At 53.3% G+C, this 25,130-nt stretch overlaps 1 protein-coding gene and 2 long non-coding RNA genes across 5 annotated transcripts in view; 2 read left to right on the top strand and 1 right to left on the bottom strand.

Annotated features, from left to right (window-relative positions):
* TSC22D3 (TSC22 domain family member 3) overlaps positions 1 to 24,524 on the top strand; it is a 62,687-nt gene extending 38,163 nt beyond the window's left edge. For 2 of the 3 annotated variants that reach the window (XM_032329662.1, XM_032329663.1), the window contains exons 3-4: positions 22,058 to 22,109; positions 23,171 to 24,524. In XM_032329662.1, coding sequence (XP_032185553.1) covers positions 22,058 to 22,109; positions 23,171 to 23,401 — 283 coding nt within the window. In that variant the 3' untranslated portion in view covers positions 23,402 to 24,524. Of the gene's footprint in view, positions 1 to 20,946; positions 21,325 to 22,057; positions 22,110 to 23,170 lie in introns of those variants that run through there. The other variant, XM_032329664.1, reaches the window with a different exon arrangement.
* LOC116582205 lies at positions 14,771 to 20,844 on the bottom strand. Its single transcript, XR_004282415.1, has 3 exons — positions 20,730 to 20,844; positions 19,811 to 19,942; positions 14,771 to 16,296 (listed from the first exon to the last, which is right to left on the bottom strand). It is a non-coding gene; the product is annotated as an uncharacterized LOC116582205 (long non-coding RNA).
* On the top strand, positions 16,296 to 16,957 carry LOC116582206. Its single transcript, XR_004282416.1, has 2 exons — positions 16,296 to 16,405; positions 16,545 to 16,957. It is a non-coding gene; the product is annotated as an uncharacterized LOC116582206 (long non-coding RNA).
* Positions 24,525 to 25,130: the final 606 nt, after the last annotated feature.

Raw genomic sequence — 25,130 nt, 5'->3', positions numbered from 1 at the left:
TGCTAGAAGCTACCAGGGTCTGACACAGACCAGGTGCTTGGTAACTATTTGTCAGACGAATCCAGGTTGGAATAAACTCACAATACTTCCATATAAAAGACTGCATTTGACAGTAGGAACTTGAGGCTCTGTGGTAGGACCAGTTTAGGGACGGGAGGAAGGGGTCTGTTTGTGACCATGCAAATAACAGCACAGGGTTCTGCCACCCTCTGTGTGCATGGAGGGACGGTAGGGTACACCCACTGGAGGCGGGGGAAGGATGTCTGGGAAAAGAGCCAACATCCACTCCAGTCTGAGGGCCGCAGACACTTCCCAGTGTAGGAAGGCCCAATGGTGTTGTCTAATTGGCTTTGTAGTTGTTCTCTTCTTTAGCGAAGGCCCAGTGTGGTAAAGCTAAGGTAGGGCTGAGCTTCCCGAATCTCTACTGGAGCTCTGAGTAGCTTCTGGTTATTCCCAACCAGGATCCAGTTGCCAGGGAGGGCCTTGGATCCGATGAGCATCTCCTAAGGGAGCCAGGAGGGCTTTGAATGGGGAGGAGGGGTGTCTTCACAAGCCATTCAGACCTCAACATGCCCCCTCTCTCCCTGAGGTTCAGGGGCTCTGGGATGTGGGAGCTGGCCTTCAGAGATTCCTGGCTTCACTTGGCAGATTCCTTCGTCGTCTATGCCTTCACAGCAGGGTGGGTGAGAAAGAGCAGCTCAGGAGGAAAAAACAAACAGAGGAAAGGTCTCCGGGTCTGTTGACGTTATAAGTGCTATTGATTTTACAAGATTTTTCCATTGGAAGGACAGTGAACTGACCTCGTTTTGCAGCCGGCTCGGGCTTTGACGCCACCGTCTAGGCCATGAACCGAGAATCCGAGAGGCTATGGCTTTATGTCAACACATACTTGATAGTCACCACTCTCGGCAAGGCCAGGCGGGGGCCTCCTGGGGTGGGATGTGGGAGAATAGGAGTGGTTCCTGGCCTCTGTTCCTTCCGCCTTTCACCAGGGACACTGAAGGACCCTGGGCCCAAGCACTCTCAGACCCTGGGCCCAAACACTCTCAGATCTTGCTGGACCTGGAGGGCAGGGGCCGGGGGTGAATCTTCAAGGAAGAAGGACTCTAGACAATCAAGCTCAGGAGGGAAGAGGATGGCTGTCAGAGCACTGCACTTGGAGTTGGGGACCTGGGCCTGCCCCCAGCTGGGTCACTAATTGGCTGTCTAATTTCAAGCCAATGACTTCCCATCTTCTGTTGTCAGTCCTCTTCTCTGTTAAGTGATGGGTGGAACCAAATGATCCCCGAGGTCCCTTCTGGCTCTGAAATCCTGCAGGTTTGTGAAAAAGGCTGAGGTTGGGAAAGAGGAGGAGATAAGAGAGGAAGAGGCAAGAATGAAACATTTCAGTAGCAGCCAGAAGGGGGGAAATGGGAGAGCAACAGAGGTGCATTATGATGTCTAGAAATGGCCCTGAGTGGAGACTAGGAGGCCCAGATCCTGGTCCTAGGTCTACCACTAATGAGCTGTATGCCTTAGCAGGTCATTTCCCTGCTTTGTCCCTCATTCAAGTACGAGGAATTAGTTGGCTTCCTGCCCCTCTAGACTACTTTTCTGTTGGGAAACCTAGATATACACATGGAAAGCAATCAGGAGTGGTGTGACATTTAGAGATGGAGAGGGAAGTGGTGGTTGGTGGTCTAGTGGGCCAAGGCCTTACCTAAAGGACAAGGAGAGTGGGAGTAGTGGCCCCCAAATCAGACAGATGAATTATTGGCTCTGCCTCTTACCTAGCTGTATCACCCTGGGCAAGTCATTTGCCCTATCCAAATTTCACAGTCCTCCCCCATAATAGTGGGAATGGAACTAACTGGTCCTCAAGGCTCCTTCCATCTCTCTGAATATGTAAGAAAACAAAACACAACAAAAAGAGTCCAGAAGATGCCAAGTAGGCCAAAGGGGAGGATTGTGCATTCAAGGAGGAAGCCAGCTGGTGTGCATCAGATGTATTTGCCAGGAGGAAAGAAGGATGGAGTTTCCAGAGCAGTAGTGGGGGTGGGTGGGAAGGAGAGGAAGAAGAGGAGGAAAAGGCAAGTCAAGGTCATCTCAAGGTAGTGATAGGAAGGGGTGCTGATGTATGTTCAGGTAAAGAGGGCTTGGTGGGTAAGGAGCCATCTCCTGGCATGGAGGTATGAGTGGCTCCAGAACCCATGTTCAGGGTACCACAGGGTAAGCCCCAAGTGGACAGTGGGGGAGTTGGAACACTTTCAAACCAGCAGGACTTCTTCCATGGAGGACAGGGCAGTTAGGGGCCCATCCCGAAGAATTTGATACCCTTTAGATTTTACGCATGACTGATCTCTGCCTGGCAACAGAGATAAAGTCTGAGCAGGTATGGAAACTAGGAGCCTAAAAGAGGATTCAACCTGCCTGGGGCCATGTGACAGTTTGTTTCTTGGCAGAGCCCAGAACACAAGATGGTCTCTTTCCGGATTCAGAACACTGTCCTCTTGTGTGGCCCCTGTCCCATCCATTGGATGCTCTTAAATGAATCCCTGCTTGAAATTATTAGTTTCTTGGAGAGGAAAAAGTGGGGCATTGGGAAGCCCAGCCACACTGGAGAGTACCTGGTGGGCCCTTTGCCCAGCAGGCCCAGGCTTGGGGCAGGAGCAGTGAGTGCTGGCTCAGGGGTAAAGAGTGTGGGTTCCAAAGTCAACGAGATCCTTAGATCCCAGCTCTAGGTGTGTGACACCGAGCTGGTCAAAACCTCTCTGAGCTGCTATTCCCTCTGTGTCATCTGCTTAAAAAAAAAAAAAACAAAAAAAAACACATAGCAAGAAATAAATGAAATAATGCATGAAATGTGCTTGGCACAGTGCCTGGTACATAATAAACTCTCAATAAGCAGTACCTATTAGCATCATTATTCTTTCCATCATTGGTTTAACAAATGTGAGGATTCATGATCTTTCTTACTGGTCTCCCACTGCCACCAAAGACCTCGACTCTGCTCTGGGGACTCTGCTCTGGGGGACTCCCCTCTTCCTTCGCTTACCTCAGAGGCCTGCCCTGCTTCAGCTGCTTCACCTTTGGGCCTTTGAGATGCCCCCCCCCCCATCCTTGCTATAGGACCAGCCTTCTCAGTGGCCTCCAGAGAGTCCCACCTTCCCCGGACTTGCCTTCCAATGCCAGGGGCCCAGCAGCAGGCCGAGGGAGGGAGGCGGGTGTCGAGGGCCAACAGAATGAAGCCATGCCTTGCGGGCCTGCATTCAGTCCCTGGCAAGGCCTGGCAAGGTCACCTTTTGCTTCTGATTTCCTCTTTTGGGGAAGGGTGGGTTGAAATGAAGCCCTGAGGGAGAATTTAGGGGGAAAGCGAGGGCTTTGCCCCCACAACCTGGGGAGAAACCTCCTTTCTGGTATTTGCCAGACCGAGGGACATTCTAGCCCAGGGGACTGCTATGGCCAAGTACAGGAGCAGAGCTACTACATCTGTGGTGGGCGTCACTCTCTAGGCTCTAGGAAAGGCTCTGGGGCCCCTCATCCTGGGAAGGGAAACCCAGATTTTCTCAGGTAAAGAGACTCATGGGTGAGGTCCTTCAGAGGGAGCGGATTGCTTATGCTGGGGAATTCAGAGGGTGCCCCAAACCGCTCCCAGCCTCTTGTCCCTGGGAGAAAGGTGGGGTCACCAGAGAAGCTCTGTGGCATGAGGCCAGGGAGGCCCAAGAACACATTCAAGTGTGCAGGTCCTGGAGATAAAAGAGCCCAGGCCATGGTCAGGGTTGAGAATTGAAGGGGAAGGTGGGCGGGAAGAGCAGGTGGGCAGAGCCTGGCAAACTACAGGTGGAGCAGACAGTTGCCTAGGTGCAAGATTTCAGGGGTCCCAGAGCAGGCTCCACCCCCAAATCTCCCCCCGCCCCCTGCCCAACACACATGTAACCGAACAATGGTTTGTTTCTTGAGCAGATGCTGGATGTTCTGCACTGTGTTCGCCCCCTGTAGCAAACTGTCAAGTTCAATCACTATCACCCCCAACCCCCCAACCCTGAGTGCATCCTCCTCAAAGCTTTTGATGGGGATGGCCTGAGGTCAGGGCTGAAAGAGCGGTCATTCGGCACACCAATGGCCATGACCGTGACCGGAGAGGGAGGGAGAATGGCTAGAGACTCTTGGATGGTAAACAAAGGCCCGTGGATAACATGAGGGGTGGTGAAGGGGACAGGGGCAGGGCAGGAGATGTTCTCAAAGCAGAGTGGAGGTGCACAGGAGACCAGCCCTGGCTAAGGGCCAAAGCCTGGAGGAGACACAGGACAGGAGAGAGGAAAGGTGCCGGAGTTTTTTTTGTAAGGAGGCGTTTTTTTGTAAGGAGGGCAATACCGTGCAACCTGTATGGGTCCTTCCAGCACAGCCGAAGGGAGACATAATAATTCCTGATATCTATCCAGGACCTTGCCATTTAAAAAGCTCACTCTCTTTCTCTTTCCCTCCTCATACTCTCTCTCCCCCCCCCTTTCATTTTCATAACAGCTTTGGCAAGGAGGGTAGGGCATGGGGTCATGACTCCCATTTGACAGATGAAGAAACCAAGAATCAAGAGAGATTACGCGACTTGCCCAAGGTCACACAGACAGTTTTAACAGCAGTGATGGAACCAGAACTTCCGTCTCCCAACTCCTTAGGAAAGCAAGGCCAAAATTGGCCTGATGAGCATTCAGAGCTGAGTGTGGAGGTAACCACCTCCTTAGCATTATCTCAGGAATTCTGGGAAGGGCCCCCTGCCCCATAAATACCTCTCACTCTGCTCGCTAGTACCTGAAATGTCACTCTTAACGATTCATTCTGTTGAACTGAAACTGTGGCCCCTGTTAAAATGTGAAGGGTGCTGGAGGACAGGGTGGGACCATAGGAGAAAATCTCAATGCCTCTGAATTACGCCTGAGTGTTCCTGGGAGAGGGCCCTGGTCATGGAGTGGAGGGGTGGAAGCAGGGGGTCTGTTCGGAAGGGAGGGGAGGGAAGGCTATGCTGGCAAATCTCCCCTATTTGCGTAAGGGGAGGAGTTGCGTCGGAGCGTGAATGCTTGCAGCCTTGAGAAGGGGAGGCAGGTCTGCCCAGAAGTGGGCCTCTGAAAGCTCTGATGGGTGACTGCCCTGGAGTCCTTGGAGGGAGGCTGGGGGAGGATTCCATGTGGCCCTGACGGAGGGGAAGGGCAGCAGGCAGCTGGACAAGGAAGCAGGTTGGCTTCAGAAGCTGGAATTGTGGAGGGGCGGGTTGGGGGGGAGCTATTCAGGGACCTGGCCTGGAGCCAGGGGCAGTCCCATGGGGGTGAGCGGAGGCCTGAGAGCTCCGGGCCCCATTCCAGCTCCTGACCTTGAGTCACCATGCAACTCGGCACTTTTCCTACCTCGGCCCAGACACCCAACAGGTCTCTGTTATCACAGCTTCCCGTTTTACAGAAAACTGTGTAAAAGTTACTCTCCTAACTCCTCCTGACCGACCCTGCCCTTCCTATAGCCCTTACGGCCCTCCCATCCAGCATCCTGGAGGCCTCCTCGGCTTCCTCAGCCTCAGGGAAGCTCTTGCCCGCTACCTATGGTCCCAGAGGCTGCCCCTGCACCCCATGGTCGGGAGCACGAGGGCCTGAAGGCTTCACCCAGCCTTTGGCCTGGGCCTCTCCCCCCAGACCCATAGCTGCATCTGTTGAGGTCGAGGCTGAGGGACTATTTGAACTGGCAGCAACCTCAGAAGGCACTTTTGCCATTCATTCATTCAGTTCCTTCCTTCCTTCCTTCCTTCCTTCCATCACTGCACTTCTTGAGCATTACTATGGGCCAGACACTGTTACAGACCATTGGCATATGGTTTCATGGAGCTCCCAGTCTAAATAGGGGTATCATTCACCAAATAAGCACCGGAGTAAGTATCAATTTGCAGCCCCGATCCTCTCATTTTATGTGTGGGGAAACTGGGGCCCTGAATGGTTACAGGACTTTTCCAAGGTTGTTCTGGTAGCCAGGGGCAAAACCGGGCCAGAACCCAGGTCTCCTGATTACTATTCCAGTGCTCTCTCCACCATGTTCTGGAAGGAATACAGCATGAGTTTAAAGACATGGTATTTATCCTTCTCTGTAGAGCCAACCTTACCTATAGTCAGAGTAGCATGTGGCAAGATTCGAAGAGCCCTGAAAAACAATCTCCCCCTTCCCACGGTCATCTCCCCCCCAGAGCTTGCTCTCCCCCCTGCCCTCACACCACACCCATGCCTAAAATACTACTTACCAAAATCTGTGGGTTAAAGCCCCTGTGATCTGGCTGAGGGAAACCTGTTAGGCCATTACTTGCCATTGACACAAATACATTTCTCTGATTTGTCCTCTAGGATTGGTCCCCAAACCAGGTACATTGGATTTGGGGGAGGGAGACTGAGAGTCTCCCTTAAAGTGGGCACTGCTAGGGAGGGTAGGGCACCCCAGATGGTAGTAATGGGCCCAACAAAAATCCCAGCAGTGGGAGGGCATAGGTCGCCTGAGGGGACAGGCAGGAGGAAGAAGGTACCTGAAAAAGGAAGTAGGAAGTTTCTGGAGGCAGACTCCTACTTCACAGTTGGGCCCTGGGGGCCAGCCTTGCATGGACAGCATGATCCATGACATTTTGTTTCAAAATACATGTTTACATTTGCTCTTTCCTTGTACTAGATTATACTGAGTCTTTTGTCCCTTCCCCAGCCGGGTGTCTGAACAATTTGGACTTTGTCGCAGTTTCTGAGGGGCCTTCCCTGAGACCAGTCAAGCGGTTGCCCTTAAACAGTCTGCCAGTCCCTGAGTTGAAAGGCACATCTCTCCCATCCTGACATGCTGGGGGAGGGGGGTAATACCCTCCCCAGGGGACTGCAGTGGGGATCCTTTAACCCGTGGAAAGGACCAGTGCCCACCCTAGGGCTCCCCATCCTGATCCCGATAAGGTTTCCAGTTCCCCTGCAGCTGTGATGCAGAGGGTTCACTGGGAAGGAATATTTCATGCCTAGAAGGCAGCTCAGCCTGAAAATCTCAAAACAAAGCAAAACGCCTAGCTCAAGAGGGCCTGAAACTTTAGAATCACACACCAGGGGTTCACACTGGCCTCTGCCGCTTACTAGCTGGGTGACCCTGGGCAAGTTATGGAACATCCCTGGGCCTCTGTTTCTTCATCCACAGAATGGGCCTAATGATAATATGATACCTGTCCCCTCCTATCAAGGATCCCAACTGTTGACAAGGTTCCAAAGGCTAATGTATGTATAATGCTCTTCGCACAGAGCCTTGCGAAGCTATCAGTACACGGGAGCTACTGTTGTTTTTATTTGTACCAGATGTGGCTTTGAGATCTCCCGGTGATAGGTCAAGACCTAACAGCTGTCCATCGCTGCCCCCGCTTGTTGAGTCAAGGCTTTCCCATGTCAGGTTTGCTTAAAGCGAGGCCCACCTGCAGGGCATTCCCCGTGCTGGTGATTCATGGGTGGGATGCATTCCACCCACCTATTTTAAGCCGTTCTACATTTTCTTCCCCCTGACATGGACGTGTTTACACAGGGGAGGACAGTCCCAGTCAAAACAAGATGAAAATACATTGCTGGCTGGGAGCCCTGGGCTAACTGGTTTCAGGTCCTCTCCCAGCTGTCAGCGCCTCACAACAAGGCCACGGGGGGTGGTAGGGGGCTGCCTGGCCCTACTCCCCGGCCTCCCTCCCGTGGGCCCGGCTTTGCCTGGTGTGAGGCAGTTGGCCATCACCTGGTCACGCTAGAGCGGGGTTGCAGGGCTAAGGTTTTGCCAGGGTTTTACAAGAGCAAGAAGGTGTCCTGAGGGGCGAGGGCTGCCCTGGAGAGCCCTGGTGTGAGGGCTGTGCCTGCCGCCAGAGCCAGCAGACAGTGGTGGAAAATGACCAAGGAGAGCTCCCCCAGCAACTTGCCTTTCTGCCTGGCTCATCCCCTGCTGGACTCATTCCTCTGGGTTAACGGAAGGCCCTCGGTAAAAAGAAATGAGCCCAGGGGAGGGGGAACCCAGCAACCCCTTAGCGGCCACAGGGCCTTCCTGGGAGTCCATTTGTCACCTCTGCCAACTTATAAATGAGTAAGTGGAACGTGAGGAGGGTAGGCCCAGGGAGGCTGCTTTGCTGAGCAAGCCAACGAGATCCCCAGGATGGGAGCACTGAAGATAAATGTCCCCCGTGAGCCCTGCTCCTCACAGCTTCATGAGAGCTGGTTCCCGAGAAGAGCAGGAGAAAACCATCTCCTAAACTCTAAAACCATCTCCTAAACTCTAAAACCATCTCCTAAACTCTGCTGCTCTTAGAGCTGCCCGCTCAGGCACTTTGGTCACTTTGACAGCAAGCCCAGGAATATGTGGGCACATTTGCCTGTTCCCCCCTGAGAACCCAAGGCCACCAGCAAGCCGAGACCCATTATGAGGCCCTGCCTAGGCATCACCCCACCTGTCTCTACTGAGCCAGCCTGGGGCAGGTCTCCCAGGAGCCCCCCACTATCTGGACCATGCTAGGCAGGCCATCGTGTTCCTGCCCTGAGAAAAACTGAACAGTTCTTCTTCTGAGGGAGACTTTTCATTTTAACAGGGATCCTCAACCCTTCACACTCAGTGGTGACATGAACAGTGAGAATTTGCTTTATCTTGATGGGTATCGGGATGTTTTTGGTCAGGATGGGTTTTGGGGGTTTTTTGGTCTCCCCCCCCCCCGACACACACAATGTTCCAGTTTTATGCCTGTCACTTGCTCAGAATCAGGCCTGCTAGCCCCAAATCCCTCTTTGATGTTGCTGCCAACTGAGACCTGGCTGCCCTGCTCCCAGGCTTCATCACCCTCCGCTGCTCCCTGTGGGTGCCCTCTTCCTAGCCGACCCAGCCCCTCCAGCTAAAGATGAAACAGACCAAAGGCCCAGCGTTATTGGAGAACCAGGAGCACACACACGGGTGAATTATCCCTCTTATTGAAGAGGTCGAGCCTTGGTTCCAGGTCATTAGTGGCCACTGACTCAATTAAATTGTGTTTGCATTGGGTCTCCCAAGTATGTTTGATTTTCACTAGTCTTTTCATGTTTTTAACTGCAGAATGATTCTCAGTGATTGTCCCCAAATTCAAGTGTTAACAGAAGGCAAATTCGTGAATTTGTCCTTATAGTTCTTCCCCACAGGGGCCATTATCAAAGTTATTTTTTTTTAATTTTTAAATTTAAATTCAGTTAATTAACAGATAGTGTATTCCTGGTTTCAGAGGTAGAGGTCAGTGATTCATCAGTCTTATAAAATACCCTGCGCTCATAACATCACACTCCCTCCTTAATGTCCATCACCCTGTTACCCAATCCCTCCACTCCCCTTCCCTCCATCAACCCTCGTTTTTTTCCTGAGGTTAAGAGTCTCTTATGGTTTGTCCCCCTGTCTGACTTTATCTTGTTGTATTTTTTCCTCTCTTCCCCTATGATCCTGTTTTGTTTCTTAAATTCTATGCATCAGTGAGATCATATGATAATTGTCATTCTCTAATTGACTTATTTCACTTAGCATAATATCCTGTAGTTCCATCCATGTCGTTGCAAATGCAAGATTTCATTTTTTGATGGCTGCATAGTATTCCCTTGTATATATACCACAACTTCTTTATCCATTCATCTGTTGATGGACATCTTATTTCTTTCCACGGTTTGGCTCTTGTGGACATTGCTGCTTATAAACATTCGGGTGCAAGTGCCCCTTCGGATCACTACATTTGTATCCTAGTAGTGCAATTGGTGGCTCATAGGGTAGTTCTATTTTTAACTTTTTGAGGAACCTCCATACTGTTTTCCAGAGTGGCTGCTCCCATTTGCATTCCCACCAACAATGCAAGAGGGTTCCCCTTCCTCCCTGTTAGCAAAGTTCTAACCCTTGCCCAAACCTTTTACTTATTTATTAAGCACATATTTACCATATTGAGACTGTGTGGCAGGCACAGGTCCAGACTATGGGGGTACAGTGATGAATAAGATAAGCCCCTATCCCCGCAGAGCTCGTATTCTAGTCTAGGAAGCCAATCCATGCTCACTGGGGAACTTGTGCATTGCCCACTTCCGGTCATGATCTTATCTGGCTGTGCTTTCAGTCCTGCTTGAAAGACTAGAGGCCCTGCTGATTACTAACTGTGCTTGTGCCATCAAAGAGGCCCTCGAGGCCAGAACGTTCTGCAAGTTACACATCCTGAGTACAGGGGCAGATGGCAGAAGACCTTCAAGAGAATGAATTTTTTTTATATTTTATTTGTTTGTTTGAGATAGAAAGAGAGTGAGAGAGAGAGAGTGTGCACGAGCGGGGGATAGGGGAGAGGCAGAGGGAGAAGCAGGCTCCCTACTGAACAGGGAGCCTGATGTGGAACTCGATCCCAGGACACTGGGATCATGGCCCCAGCCAAAGGCAGATGTTTAACAGACTGAGCCCCTCAGGTGCCCCAAGGGGCTGAATTTAAGTGTTGATTCTGCTTTCACATCAGTCCCTCACGCTATCCCCATCCCCATAAGTAGTACCAGTGACTTGTGACACTGTGGAAACAAAACTTGAAACCAAACAAAAAGTTCAAAATGCCAGACTTGGAAATAGCATTGATAGGGCTGCTCACCTAGTGAGCCATTGTGCCAGCAGTGTTTGGGGACCGGGACCCTTACTCATCATGGAGCATGTCACATTCACATGGCCCTCCTTACTTCCCAAAGAACACAGCTGTGCCACCTACAGGATGTCCACCAAGTCTGGAACCACAGCAAATATATGTACATATTGTAGTCAAAACATCATCAGTCTTCAAAAAGTAATACGATGATATTTTCTCTGTTTCCAGACTTTGGGATGTCTGTCCACATAGCCACCTTGTGTGGCATATATGTTAGGAAGGGAAGCATCATTCCCATTTCATGAATAAGGAGCTGGCAGCAGGGCTCAGGGGACGGGGTTAGAGCCTCCTGAGAACTCTGCCAGCTGGCTAGTGGCCCAGGTGGAAAAAGCTCTGGCCTCCTGATGTAGTTTCTTCCTGCTTGACCAAGTTCATTTCAAATGGGTGCTAAAGCTATGTTTCTCAAGGAGTACCTCCCCTGGCGTGTGCACTAGGGCAGTCCCTCTCAATTCTTACCATTATTCTCCATCTAAGCGCGCAGGAGCCAGCTCCATGGGCCAAGCCCATTATCGCAGCAGCCTACTGTTGGAAAGAAATCACCAGGTGACATCACTGATGCCTCCAGATTATCTCCCAACCGTGTTTGGGCCCCAGTGCCCCAAGATGCCCAAGGACCATCTGCAAAACTCCCTTCTCAGCTCCTGAGCTAGTAACCGTCTATACTTGGCCATTCCTCAGTTTCCATATTTACTTTAGCTCTTCTGCAAGTCTGTCAACAAACTTCACAGTATTATTAGTTTTAGCAAATAACAGGATGTCAGAACTGTTGACCAGGATTCGTTACTTTGCTGTGAGAACTCTATCCCAGGACATAAGGGCCAGTGTTCCTCTTATTTTTTAAGGTGTATGAGCTTTGGCAGGGAGCCTTTCCTCAGGCAGGCCCGCCGCGCTCTGCCCAGTCCACGGGCACGTAGAGCTGCTCCGCCCTCAAAGACCTGGGCCCTTCTGTCTTGGCTTGGTGGGACAGAGATGTCCGAAGGTAGATTATTTTTTCTCCAAAAAATCAATACAAATACTCTGAATTTTCCATTTTTGTGCTTTACCCTTAACATTGCTGCCGTGGCCTTTAAAAACAAGTCTGTACTTGGTAAGGTGGCTTCGGGACTAAACATTCATGTTGTCGAGAAGGGCCGGGGTGGGGGTGGTGTTTTAAACTGGCACTAAGCATTTCCAGGCTTTGGACCCAAAATATCTTTCTCTTCCAACCCCACCCCCCTGCCCTGCCCATCTCAGGGAGCAAGAGAAGAGGTTAAAAGGGTCATTCTGTTGCTGACCGGGACCAGGAAGTCCAGGCCTTTGTTTATTTAAGCCCCAAACCTAGCAGGCAGTGTAAATGAAACATAAAAATAAAATAAAATACCAAAACACAGGCCGGATGCGTGCTGCAGAGAGCATCGAATTCCCCTTCTGCCCTCCCTTGGGAGAGGGGAGTCAGCGGGCAGTGGGGGCAGCCTTCTTGCCAGGGAGGAGCTCGAAAGCCATAGGAGGGGTGAGGACGGCAGGGCCAGGGGAGCTGAGGTTGGGATCAGGGTGGGGATGAGCATGTTTGCAGAGATCCCGGTGACTCTGCAGTCAGCCCCAGCAGGCTCCTGACGGGGGCGATGAGTCACACTCCTCCAGCCAACCTGGGAACGAATGGACCCACATTTGACCTGGTGGTGACAACCACAAGGCAGGCAGAGAGCTGGCTTTTGTAGAGGGGAGGCAGGGCTGGGCTAATTGACCGAACTGTGCTGTTGGACAAACATCAGCCCTTCCCTCTTTTCTCCCTCTCCCCGAGGTTCTTCTCCCCGCCCTGGGATGCCCACCCGCCGCACCCCCAGCCTCTGAGGCTCACAGTTCCCACCAATAGCCGTGAAGGGACTCAGAAGCAATCTGGTCCCCCTCACAGACAGAATTTACCAGAGACTGATTTACAAATCAGAGCACGTTCGGGTTAGCCTAACAGCCCTCATCTGTGTTCTGATAAAGTTTTCAGGAGTGAAAGGCCAACAGACAGGCGGCCTGGAATATGCCGAACCCCATCGCAGTGTATCACCCAAAGTAGGTCTTGGTGACCCTGACACTCTGGGGACTCTTTGGGTAGACCCTGTGTTAGCTGTTACCTTTAGGCCAGTGGTTCCCAAAAGCAGTTTCAGGGACCAGGGACAGAAGAGCTGCTTTCAACCCATCTGAAAACACCCTCCCCACGCCATACAGCTTCCCACTGGGTATTCCAGGGCTGGAGCCCAGGACATCCGGATTCTTCACAAGCTGCCCCAGGTGATCCTGATATTGAGAACCTCATGGGGACCCATTTCTTTCCCTCTGAAACCCACCAGCAAGGTCTCCCTGCTGTGTGCCCACTGGCCTTCTGGTGCTGGTCTGACCACTGACCACTCTGTTGAAAGTAATATGAAAATTGAGTTCCTCCTTGAGTGTTAGTGATAGTGGCAGACAGTGGCCTTTTCCTAGGACTTTGGCGTGGAGGGGAAAAAAGCGTTCCTAATTCTTCAAATTATAAAGAGGTCCCGGGATGATCGTTAGAAAACTCGGGAGTCTAACTAGGACGGTGACGTTTGTAGGCACTACAGTAGTCCGGCCAGGCAAATAGCTTGTACTGAGAGGACTTTTTCTCAGTGCCCTTCAAATCCCACTTCTCGGGTAGCCAGTCCCACAAGGCATCTAGGATGGGGCTGGCTCTAGTTAAAACTGCCCTCCTGGGGAGCCCAGGAGAGCCATTTCTTAGGCGTTCATATGCTTGTGTACACGTAGTGCTTGATTTTTTTATTTCTCTTTTATTTTCATGTGTGATTGACATCTGTGAAACCCGTGGGCCCAGCGGCACTAGGGCTTCCTGTTCCTGGTGTGCAGTGTGAGGCTGGAGCTCGTCCGCCACCCCCCGCCTGTGATACCTGCCTCTTGTACGGCCAGCTCTGGATGGCGGAGAGAACAAGGGCTATGTCTTTTATCCTCTGGCTTGGTCTAGCGCGTCCTGCCTTGCCATCTTGCCGTGTCCTGTTGCCTTTCTACTTCTTTCTGGTCAGGAAGAAGCTGGCAACAGTGAGAGAGCCGTGGAGACAGGGAGGCAAAGAGGGAGGATAGGCGAGATGCTCTGCTCCCGCCTGTCTCTGTGAATGGGACATGGTGAGAAGCTGAGAGAGTTTGCATACATGTGTGTGTGCGCCTGTGCTTCTCTTTCCTCCCGAGGAGGTATGTGTATTCCTTGTCAGCGACTCTCAGACCAGGCCAGGAGGCTTTCCTGGATGCTCCCAAGAATCCTCTGAGTTCCCTGACACTGTTCCCGTGGCTGGGGGTGGTGGCGGGGGAGGCTGCCCAGGGAGGAGCTTGCCTCGTGTCTCTTCTTCTTTTCTCTTCGGCCCGGTAGTGTGTCCCCCATGTCCTCCTGCCCCTGCCGTCACCCCGGCTAGGCTGCCTTCTTTCCACCCGGGAAGCTCCGGGATGGGGGTGGGAGGTGGCTGGAGAGCGGGAGGCCCTTTGCAATCAGCAGAGCCCCTCTTCACCAGTCAGAGGGGCCCACCACAGAGGATCAAGGAGCTACCTCAAGTGAGCCCTTGGTGAATAGCTCTGCTGTGAGGTAAGCGAGGGCCTGGGGCATACAATTCGAGAGGCCGGGGAGGCTTATAATGAGCCCAAGCGCCTAAAGAGGCTGGCATTATTATTGCCCTGTTGTTCCCCAGGAAACCTGTATCACTACAAAGGTCACCCATTCTCTAGCAGGGCCCACAGTGGAGCCGGGTGCTCCACCTTGGCCTCTTCATGGGCCTCTTGTCTGCTGGCCCCACGGCCCCAACAAGATCCTCCTGGTTCTTGTCTTCTAAGCATTGCCAATAGCCCCAAGTCCTTCACATACCACTCGAAGTAACCCTGGCAACTGCCAGGGGAAAAAATGGCTTGGAATTTTAGCTCTTGGGGCTGCTGCACAGAGCAGAAGGGATGGGGAGAGGCCCTGCCAGTTCTCCCTGGCTCAGCTGGGCTGGTGGAGGGCTGGTGCAAACAGGAAGAGTGGCCATGTTCTTGCGGCGTGCTTTCCCTGCCCCTGGGCAGGCTGCTGCCGTGGGCTGGGATTCCCAGAGGGTGGGAACAAGACCGTTCTTGGGCCAGGGGAGGCCGTTGGCCTGCCTGAAGATGGTGCAGGTCTGGGAGGGTGAAGTGGAACGAAGGTTAAGACCAGGAGGAGCCAGCCAAGGAAGGAAGGCCGAGAGGTTGGCAGGTAGAGGTGACCCCAACCCGAAACATGGACATCCCTCTCAGAGAGTGAAGATCTATGCTTTGTTTGCAAACAAGGTTTACAAACCCCTCAGTTCACAAACCCTGAGCTTTCAGGAAGAGGATCAGAGGGAGACTGCCTGTGGGCCACAATGTCAGAGGAGTCTCCAGTCCCACAGAACTCCATAGACACTTCAAGCTTTGTGGCTTCTCTGTTATCCCCATCGAGATGAGCATGGGCTAAAGGCCAGGGTGGGGAGATAAAAAGCAGAGCCAATTCTGAGGAATGAAGGGATGCCCAGGGATGGCAGGGGTGCCACCATCCCGAACCCCGAGCTACCATTCCCCTCCTCCCTCCCCGAGCCCTGGGCTTTTTCCCCCTGAAGCAAATATTTCGCTGAGACCAAACCCTGAATATTCCTTCCAGAATATTCTGGAAGGAAGCACAATTTTTGACTTGTACTACCAGTTGGTTGGTTTGCTTGGTTCAGTTTCCCTGATACAGGCCTTGCACTTTGAATAGGCATTCAGTCAATCTTGAACTGAATCGAGTTGAACCAACTTGAATGATCAGGACAATGTAGAGAGGCAGGAGGAGGAGGAGGCGATCCCATTCACCGAGGTGAATTTTGCAGTCTCTTCCTCAGGAATATCTGTTTCTGGCCAGGAGCTGGGTAAGTGTGGAGGGTGGAAAATGAGAAAAGAGCTTGGAAAAAGTCTGGAGGTGAACTTGCCCAGTTGCAAGGCATAAAGTGAAGGGAGACGGGCATAATACTGACACAAGGTTCATGAGATTTAAGAGCCACTGAACTAAACAGCATTCATGGGTCATGTTGCCAAGACTTTCAGTCTCGCTGAGACACCAGGACAAACGCCCTCCCCTTCACGGTTCGCCACCAAAGCTGGGGTGACAAAGATGGTTGGGACAAGAGCACTTTTGAACCTCTCCGAATGAGGGGGAGGGGACGGACTGCCCTGTCAGAATGGGGTTTGGTTCTGCCTGTCATCCCTCGCGTCACTCGGAGATTGTTTGTGAAGCTTGCATGGGACCCTGTCGGCGAGAGAGCTGAAAGGCACGATTCATTGCTCCTGTCGTCATTTGGTGTCAGGGTTTGGCCCAAATCGGTTGTTGGAGCTGCTTCTCCAAGACAGCGGCCTTCTCCACGGGGGTTCTCCTCGGGGTCCCTCCCACCATCGCCTTCCGCATCTGTGTCCACATCCTCCTCCCCGTTTTCCTGCCCCCCAGAGTCGGGGGTTCTGGGCCTTGGCCATGCGGGGCAGTTCACATGACCCACAGAGGACAAGGCACTTTCTCTGTCACCGTCTTTCCTTCTTGCTTCCCTCCTTCTGGACTTTGGGGATTTTCCATGAAGCCAGAGGAACGATGTAAGAGGCAGTGGCCTTCCTGTCTCTGGTCTTCCACACTGGAGGGGAACCAGAGGGGAAGAGAGAAGATAAGACAGAAGCAAGGACAAATTAAGCGATGGCATTTCAGCCTCCTTATTCCCCCAGCCTCTTCAGAAAAAGGGACAAGTAAGTAATTAGAGGTAGACAGAGCTTCAGCCGGAAGGGGGCCGGGGTGGAGGAGTCAGTGGGGAGGGCTGTTTTCAGCCGTCCCATTAACTGTGCTAACGCTCCAGTGCTTAATATCCTTTCTGATGTCCTTTTCCAGCTCCTACCCCTGTGTTTGCTTTGTGGCTTGTCCTGCACCTCTCACACCGTGTCTTTTTCCGCTTCTCCTGACACAAGACCCTGTGTTTCGCTGGCAACGTCGGCAAAATCTTTGGGCGGAACATTCCCCATAGAAAATAAGGAAGACTTGCCTATAAAGAGTTTCCTTTGGGCTGCGTGGTACACAATGCTTCAAGTGTGACAAAAAGGGAAGTGAGATGTTCCCCCTCACCGCCACCCCCCCCAGCCCTACCGCACGCACCCACCCCTAGTCTGCTCCCCACCTCTCAGCGGGGTGCTGAGATCGGGCCCACGAGTTCTGCTACCCAGACTGCCCAGTCTCTGTCCCGCCTTCCCGTGGGAACCCCGAGTAGGAAGCACTCTTGTCTTAGAGAGTCTGGCTTTTTGAGCGGGAACAGACCAGACCTGTAAGAATGCTGAGACACTTCTTCCAGCTCAAACAAGTCCGTGTCCAGGTCCTCCTAAAACGGAGGAAGGTGGCCCTGTCCTCGTGATGGCCACCCTGCATCTAGAAGGTCGCCCCTGAGAGAGGGTGGGGTGGCCGTGTCTGTTTCATTGCAGCATCCCATGGCCGGAGGGCCAGACCTGAGGGCCAGCGAAGGACCTGGCTTGTCAGCCTCGGGTGCTGTCACTAGGCTGGCTCTGGGTCCAGCCCAGGATGTTGGGTGTAGGGTGGAAGAGAGGGAATCAGGATGCATTCACACAGGGTTGCTAGGCTGTCGAATCCCTAGCCCACTGTTTCCTGCATGGGGCTCACCTCCACACGACATAGGGACACAGAGAGCCCCGTGGATCCGCACTTCACTCAGAAAAGTTAGATCAGAACATAGATATCTTGTACAGCACTAACTTGCACTTGCTTGCTGCAAGGTTTGGCGCAGATTTTCTGGGCAGAGGAATTTTCTAGTGTGCCAGGGGTTAAGCAGAAAACCTTTCAGATTCCTCCTCCTCCTGCCTCTCTCCCCCTCCTCCCAGCCCTTGTCTGAAAAATCCCTCTTCAGGGACTTCTAGGTGCATTGTCTTGCCTTAGCGAGCTCTGGGATCCAGCCATCATTTCCTTTGCTAATGGTGGATCCTAAGGCCTCAAGGTGATCATGCCTCACTTTGCTGGCAGCTGGCAAACATGACGTGTAGAGGGAATGAGAGATCGACTGAGTGTGGGCTGAACCTGGGACATCCCTTGCCGAAGCTGTTTTTTAAAACTACATCCCCGAAAGGAGCTTGTTTTCTTGCGGTTGCTTCATTCTCCTAAATGCTGAGCACAGCAGGAATACTCGAGGTGCCGGGGGAGGGGGGGCATTAAGGATACCAGTCAGTGGGGCCCTAGGAACAGGAGGTTTGACTGGACTATGATTATTATTCTCAGACTACTTCCCTTATTTGGGATCTCGTCTACCCCAGGGCTACATATTTCCACTGTGGGAGCCACCCGGTTGGATTAATAGCTCCTATTTCCTAGACAGAGCGAGCTTTCTTTGAGGACTGTGGGGCTGCCTTTTGAAATGATGTGGGTGAGCCCAGCCCCCCTATAAGGTTCACTCGGACACTTTGGTTATGCTTCTGGTCCCCGATGCTGCTGTCCCCTGCCACGAGTGTCAGAAAAGCTGGCTGTGCTGACCCAACTTAGAGCCGCCCTCTGGACCACTTGTCCTGCCCTTCATCCTTGCTTCCTCCTCACCACCTTTCTGGCACCTCCAACCCAGCACCCCCCCCCCGCATTAATTTACTTACTCAACACGCCTAACCCCTACCCCACTACTAAGTGTGGTAGGAACAAACTTGGTCTCTGGATTGGAGTCCCAGCTCTATAAGGTATTAGCTGTGCTTTCTTGGGCAAGGTAGCCTCTCAGACCCTTGGTTTCTTCATCTGTAAAATGATGGTGACAGTGCCTACACCACAGGCTTTGTGTTGTGGCTGGCACAAATGTCTGGCCTATAGCTGACGCTCACTTACTGGTAGCCATGACTGTCAGTGGCTCTTAAACTCAGCTTTTTTTTTAGAAAAAATTATTTATTTATTTTTAGAGAGAATGTGTGCATGCATGAATGGGTGGTGGGGACAGAGGGGGAGGGAGAGAAGCTCCAGCAGACTCTGCACTTAGTGCGGTGGAGCCCATGGGGCTCAACATGGAGCTCAGTCTCACGACCCTGGGATCATGACCTGAGCTGAAACCAAGAGTCACAAGTTTAACCGACCAAGCCACCCAGGTGTTCCTTCATACACTTATTTGGAATTGAAGTATCATTAAGTTACAATTCAAACACAGCCTTGCTTACAAACTTTACTTCTTTTCCTTTTCCTTCCCAAACTACCTTGATTTCTCTGCCTCTGCCTCCATATAAGGGAGTCCCCCTGGAAGGAGCTACGACTTGTCCTATGCCTTGTCTCCCTGGGGGGTGGTTTTTCTTCCACCAACCCAGCTTATTCATCTCCCTCTTTTTCTTTTCATCATCTCCCTTGGAATCTTCGGGGTGGGGAGCAAGTTTAAGACAGATTTACTAGCCAGTGGCAAGTCTGAGAGACTTCCCGGGGCCAAGAAAGCTCTGTGTGGCACAGAGGGCAGATTACTTTATCAGGCAATTCCAGTATCAATTAAGCTGCTGATTTAAGAAACCTTTTTTTTTCTCCTCAGCTAATGTTCTCGATGACCTATAAATAGAGTCTGCCCTTTGTTCTGCCTACTACACACAGCTGTGTGCAAATAAACACCTTGTTGGGAGAGCTTGTGACCCAAAGGCAACATAATATCCTGAGATTGGGAGGGTCTCCTACCTCACCCAGGGTGAAGAAAAACACCAGCCTGGGCTGCTGAGATAGGTTTGCTTGGCTTTGCCCAGAGACTGGCCCCGTGCATTTGTTACCACCTGTGCGACCCAGTGGGAGCCCTGCATCATGGTGGCCCATATGGGCTGTTCCTTGGCATAAGTGCACCGGCCGCCTGGAGAAAAGCAAGGCCTTAAGACTGGGCCTAACTGGGGCCTCGGCCAGGGTGTCGGTGCCAGGCACCTGGTTAGGAGAAATATCCTGAGGCAAATAATAATTACCTTCTTTGCTGATAAGAGGTCCTAGTACTTTTCCAGTAGCATGATTGCATGAGGGTATTTCTTTGGACCACAGCCTGAATCATAGACTGATTCATGGGCACTGGCCCTAGCTTCATCCAGACTATTGTATGTGTGGTGGAACCCAATGTTCTCCTTATGGCCCTGAGTTGGTGTAAATAATACTTGCGGTTGCATCATCACCTGTTCCTTCTTCAGGCTGCGCTGCTCCCTCTGGCTGCAATGCCGCCTCTGTCCACCAGGTGGCCTCACTTAGGACCGAGTAGGAGCAAAGCACCTCAAACCTCTGCCCCCTTTTATTTTTTAAGCTCCAGGCTGAAAAGAAGTAAAATGTATTTTGATGGAAACATACATAACTCTGAGTAGGCCACAATCACCTCATTTTCCTTGTAACCCGGAATCGGTGTGCTCCTGAAGTAGCCTCTTAACCCTACCAATGGCTGGACCCTTCACCAAGGAAATGTTTTCCTGGGATGATTTGTAAGTTGGCCTTGTTTTGTAGTTTTGTTTTCATTTGCTCTGTATAGGAAAGTGACAAGATCTTGTTTTTAACAATACGGACATGAAATTCGGGATAATCTTCAATGCATTTTCTCTGCAGAGTAGGGTGTGGAGACTAAAGGAAAGGGGGTTGGTGTCTTGTGGTCATTCCAGCCCTCATTCCCTGCTTCCCCCCCCCCACCTCTTCTGTCTCCCACCTGGCCCCCAGCTTCCCCCTCGTACATACTTCCCACTCATCTGAGTTCTTGGGACACTCTCTTGTCCCGGCCATGTCACAGATCTATGCATGTGTCAGCATACAGAAGGGTACATCCAAAGGAGGGGGTCAGTGCATAGTTTCTGGGTTTGGGGGCACACCAGCGGGCCAGCTGGCTGGGTGATGGGACATGCAGGAGACAAAGTATGTTTGCAGAAGAGAAGGCAGGCGGCGGGAAGTAGGTGAGCCTCCTGACGGTGCGGGTGGGTATCCAGGGCGTGTGGTTTGCAGTTGGCATTGCAAAGCCATGGGGGATATGCCGGCTGACACCTGAAGAAGAGCTTTGAAAACCAGTGCTCCCCTTTACTGAACGCTCTTTGCTCTGGTTAGGGCACCCGTACTTACTTCTGGAAGAATCCGTTCCAGTTTGGTTTTTACCAATCTCCAGAGCCCTCTTTGGAGATGCCAGTTGGCACAGGAAAGTGCTGAACTGTTTACAGTCCTAGCCTACGGTTCAGGGAGGGGATGTGGTTTAACTGGACCGCAAAGCCCGGTACAGGACTCATTTGCATGGCCCCTGACGCCATGTGACGCAGCCGGCTCCTCCTATATAAAGAAGCAGGCTCCGAAATATCTCCGAGTCTGGGTTGGACTGGCGGCTGTGGAGTTTGTGACACACTAGGTGACACCCCTGGAGTCACTTCCTTTCAACTCTGAAGAGTCTGCCTGCCTTCGGGTCCGATCGGCAGCCTTCGCCCCCCACGTAGCCCCCAGGCTCGCCTTGCAGAGCCCAGCCCCGTGCAGCGCGCCCGCAGCCGGCAGCCGCCCAGCCCGCCCAGCCCGCCCAGCCCCGCCAGAGCTCCGCAGCCGCCCGAGCCATGAATGCCGAAATGTATCAGACCCCCATGGAGGTGGCGGTCTATCAGCTGCACAATTTCAACATCTCCTTCTTCTCTTCCCTGCTTGGAGGGGATGTGGTTTCCGTTAAGCTGGATAACAGGTAAACCACTGGCCACGGCTCCCCCGGAGCCGAGGCGCCGGCGGGGGCTGGGCTGCGAGCGGGATCTCCGAGCGAGCCGTGCGCCGCCGATCCCCGTTCCCTGCGGTGCAGCATCCTGGGAAGGGGCGGGGGTAGGGGACGCAAGGGGGGGTCACCGCCGCGCTGGGAGCCGCCGTCGGAGCGTCCCTGCGGCCGCTGCGCCTTGAGAAGAAGCTGCCGCAGCCCGAGGCAGAGGCAGCGGCAGGCAGAGGGGCGGCGGGGCCGGGCTGGGCAGGGGGCTGGCCGCGCGCCTTGCGCTGCCGGGGAGCAGGCCGGAAGCTTCCGAGCCGAGAAGGAATTCCTAGCTAGCTTCGGGGTGCGGTAGGTCCGCCTGGGACCCTTCTGGGCCGGCGCCGGGATGGGCCTCCAGCGGGGATGGGGGGGCCTCCCTGCGCCGCGCGCCCCCATTGTTTGCCTGTCGCTCCGGCCGGCCAAGCAGGCCCCGTTGGCCCGTGCGCTCCGGGACCCGCGCGCGGCTCCACGCGGAGCTCTGGGCGGCTGCGGCGGGGAGCCAGCCCAGCTGGAGAGGTGCCGCTTCCCCCGGGGTCCTGGGGGACAAAGTGCCCGGGACTCCGGGCCAGGGAGGCGGGAGAGAGGAAGAACCGGGGCAGATGGAGGACTTTGGTCACAGCTGCCAGGTGCTCAGAGTGGAACCAAGTGGGTAACGCGGTCGCTTTGCTTTTTGTCTCGGCAGTGCCTCTGGAGCCAGCGTGGTGGCCATAGACAACAAAATCGAGCAGGCCATGGTGAGTGGCATCCCTGCGTCATCCCCATCCCCGGACCTAGCTGCTGTTTATGTAACTCGGGGCAGGACTGGGGGGGTGGGTGCAAAAGCCGTTTGCCAAGAGCCTGAGGAAGGCAACAGCCTGCTTCCCCTCTCCTTGGAGGCCCTAGGTAGCCCCCGTCAGAGGGCCACCTTTTTAGGGCATTTGCAGTCTGCCCTGGTGGACTGTCTCCTCTCTTCCTCCTGGTGTTTGCTGCAGGCTCCAGCTCGCCCCAGGCGGGCGCAGGGCAGAGAGCTGAGACACTTGCATTTTGTCTGCAGCCCGCATTTGGCGTGGGCCAGAGCTCATTGGATGCAAGCGCACTGCAGTGCCTCTGCAGAGCGGGGTTGGGGTCAGGAGTCAGGAGGAAACAGGAAGCAAAGCACCCCACCCCTTCTCCCTCTCCTCACCAGGTAGAGGTCAGACTCCACCGAGCAGCCTACAGGGCTGCAGGGGCTTGGGGCATCCAGCCCTTAGTGACTGCTTCTCCAGGGACACAGCTCCCTGCCCCTGGCACGGTCCTCAGATCCAGAGCAGATGTGCCCGTCCTGGCACCTTCCCCCGGGGCCAGCATCCTGTTGCACCCGACTGCACTGCAGGTGCCACCCCAGCTCTGTGTGCTGGGTCACCCCGAAGAGGCAGTTCGGCTCTCCTGGGGAGAGGTGCACAGCGGACAGACGATGCGGTGGCCCGCAGGTCCTCCCTGCGTGGTGTACTGGCGACAGGACCTTAGGTGGCAGTGGGGCTAGAGCCAACCACCAGCAGCCAGCCTACAGAGGCCTCCTCTAAGAGGCCAGCTTTGGAAGTCCCTAGAAACTTGCAGAAGGGGATCCCGTGCAGCTCAAAGCTGGGCTTCCAGCTCAGGCATGGCTCAATCGTGCAGTTCTCCTGGGGGCGGCCGAAGCGCTTCAGGGGACCAGCATGCTGAGGGGAGGCTGCGGTGCAGTGTGGCCCAGGGGACACCCAGATGGCCGGGTGATGGTGCCACAGAGGGCCTGTGACGGCTAGTGGACGGTTTTGTTGTGATTCCCTCCCCATGGCAGGATCTGGTGAAGAATCATCTGATGTATGCTGTCAGAGAGGAGGTGGAGATCCTGAAGGAGCAGATCCGAGAGCTGGTGGAGAAGAACTCCCAGCTGGAGCGTGAGAACACCCTCTTGAAGACCCTGGCGAGCCCAGAGCAGCTGGAGAAGTTCCAGTCTCGTCTGAGCCCCGAGGAGCCAGTTCCCGACACCCCGCAGGCGCCTGAGGCCCCCGGTGGTTCTGCGGTGTAAGTGGCTCTGTCCTTAGGGTGGGCAGAGCCACTAAACTTGTTCTACCTAGTTCTTTCCAGTTTGTTTTTGGTTCCCCAAGCGTCATCTCACGTGGAGAACTTTACACCTAGCATAGCTGGTGCCAAGAGATGTCCTGAGGACATGGCCACCTGGGTCCACTCCAGTGACAGACCCCTGACAAAGAGCAGGTCTCTGGAGGCTGAGTTGCATGGGGCCTCGTCACCCCCCGCCAGTGAGCCTCTCCTGCCACCGTGCCCTGGGGGCTCCCAGGGCCTGGGCAACTTAGCTGCAACTGGCGAAGGAGAAATGTAGTGTGAGATGTGACGCCAGTTTACTCCAGAAAGCATAAGGGGTCTGTTTTTGTTGTTGTTGCTTTTTGTTTTTCATTTCCATGGACATCTTCAGCAGCTTCACCTGACAACGACTGTTCCTATGAAGAAGCCACTTGTGTTTTGAGCAGAGGCAACCTCTCTCTTCTCCCCTGCCTGGCCAGGGCAGGGCCACAGATAGGAGAGATTGAGCCAAGTCAGCCTTCTGTTGGTTAATATGGTCTAATGCATGGCTTTGTGCACAGCCCAGTGTGGGATTACGGCTTTGGGATGACCGCTTACAAAGTTCTGTTTGGTTAGTGTTGGCATAGTTTTTCTATATAGCCATACATGCGTATATAAACCCATAGGGCTAGATCTCTATCTTAGTGTAGCGATGTATACGTACACACACACACTTGTGTGCTGAAGGGCCTAACCGGCTTTGGGGTATCAATTGGTCCCTTATCCCTTCAGGCTAATCCTTTGACTGTGTTCATTTATTTACCAAGTTGGTCCGGTTTGTCCTTTATGTTACATAAGACTACAGAGTAGAGGTGGGGAGGGGGCCGGCCTCTGAATGCGGCCACAGATGCCTCGCTGCTTCAGCCCTTGCCCCATCTGTCCCCGGAAGACACGGGAGGGGACAGCCTTTGCCCTATCTGTCCCCTGAAGGCGCGGGAGGCCCCCTCTCGAAAGCCAAACCCACCATCCACTGGTGCTGACTACACAGAATGGGGTTGAGAGAAGACCAGCCAGGGCCTTCGCATTGTCATGAGAAAACTTTTATTCTTTAACGTTTGTGGAAAACTCTAGAGTGAACTGAAGGATTGGCTTGCTAGCGTCCCCTTGGGGACAAGGCATGGACCAGGGGATGGCTTTGACCCAACTGGTGCCTGGGTGATGTGCTCAGGGAGCTTGTGTCGAGGGAGGGGGGGTTCTGCGGCAGTGAACACTTTCCACTTTCCGACACCTTATCCTGATGTTATGTCTCCAGGATTTGGATTTTGATTTTTCAAATGTAGCTTGAAATTTCAATAAACTTTGCTCTTTTTTTTTTTCTAAAAATAAACCTGGCGTCCGAGTATAAATAGAGTGAGTGGCCGGGGGCGCTGTTTGTCCGACTCCCTGAACATGAGTGAGCACCCCCTAAGTGGCAGACCAGCCCTATTGCCTCATCCGGCCTGTTAAAATACCCACACTGTATGGGTGAGGAGACTGAGGCTCGGCCTGTGTAAGTGACTTGCCCAGAGTCACATGGCTGTCAGGCAAATTGGGACTCTACCCCACATCTGTCCCTGTGTCCTGCTCCTGCTTTCATAAGACCACTTGGAAGTGAGTGGCGAGGTGGCCCCATGACACATAACATCAGCTTGAGGGGCCGATTTGGGAGGAAGGAGACCCCAAGGAGGCCCAGAAGA

Source organism: Mustela erminea, chromosome X (genome assembly GCF_009829155.1).
Source record: "Mustela erminea isolate mMusErm1 chromosome X, mMusErm1.Pri, whole genome shotgun sequence".
Classification (NCBI taxonomy): Eukaryota; Metazoa; Chordata; class Mammalia; order Carnivora; family Mustelidae; genus Mustela; species Mustela erminea.
Note: the sequence above shows the minus strand (reverse complement) of the source record. Positions and strands in the feature narration are given on the sequence as shown.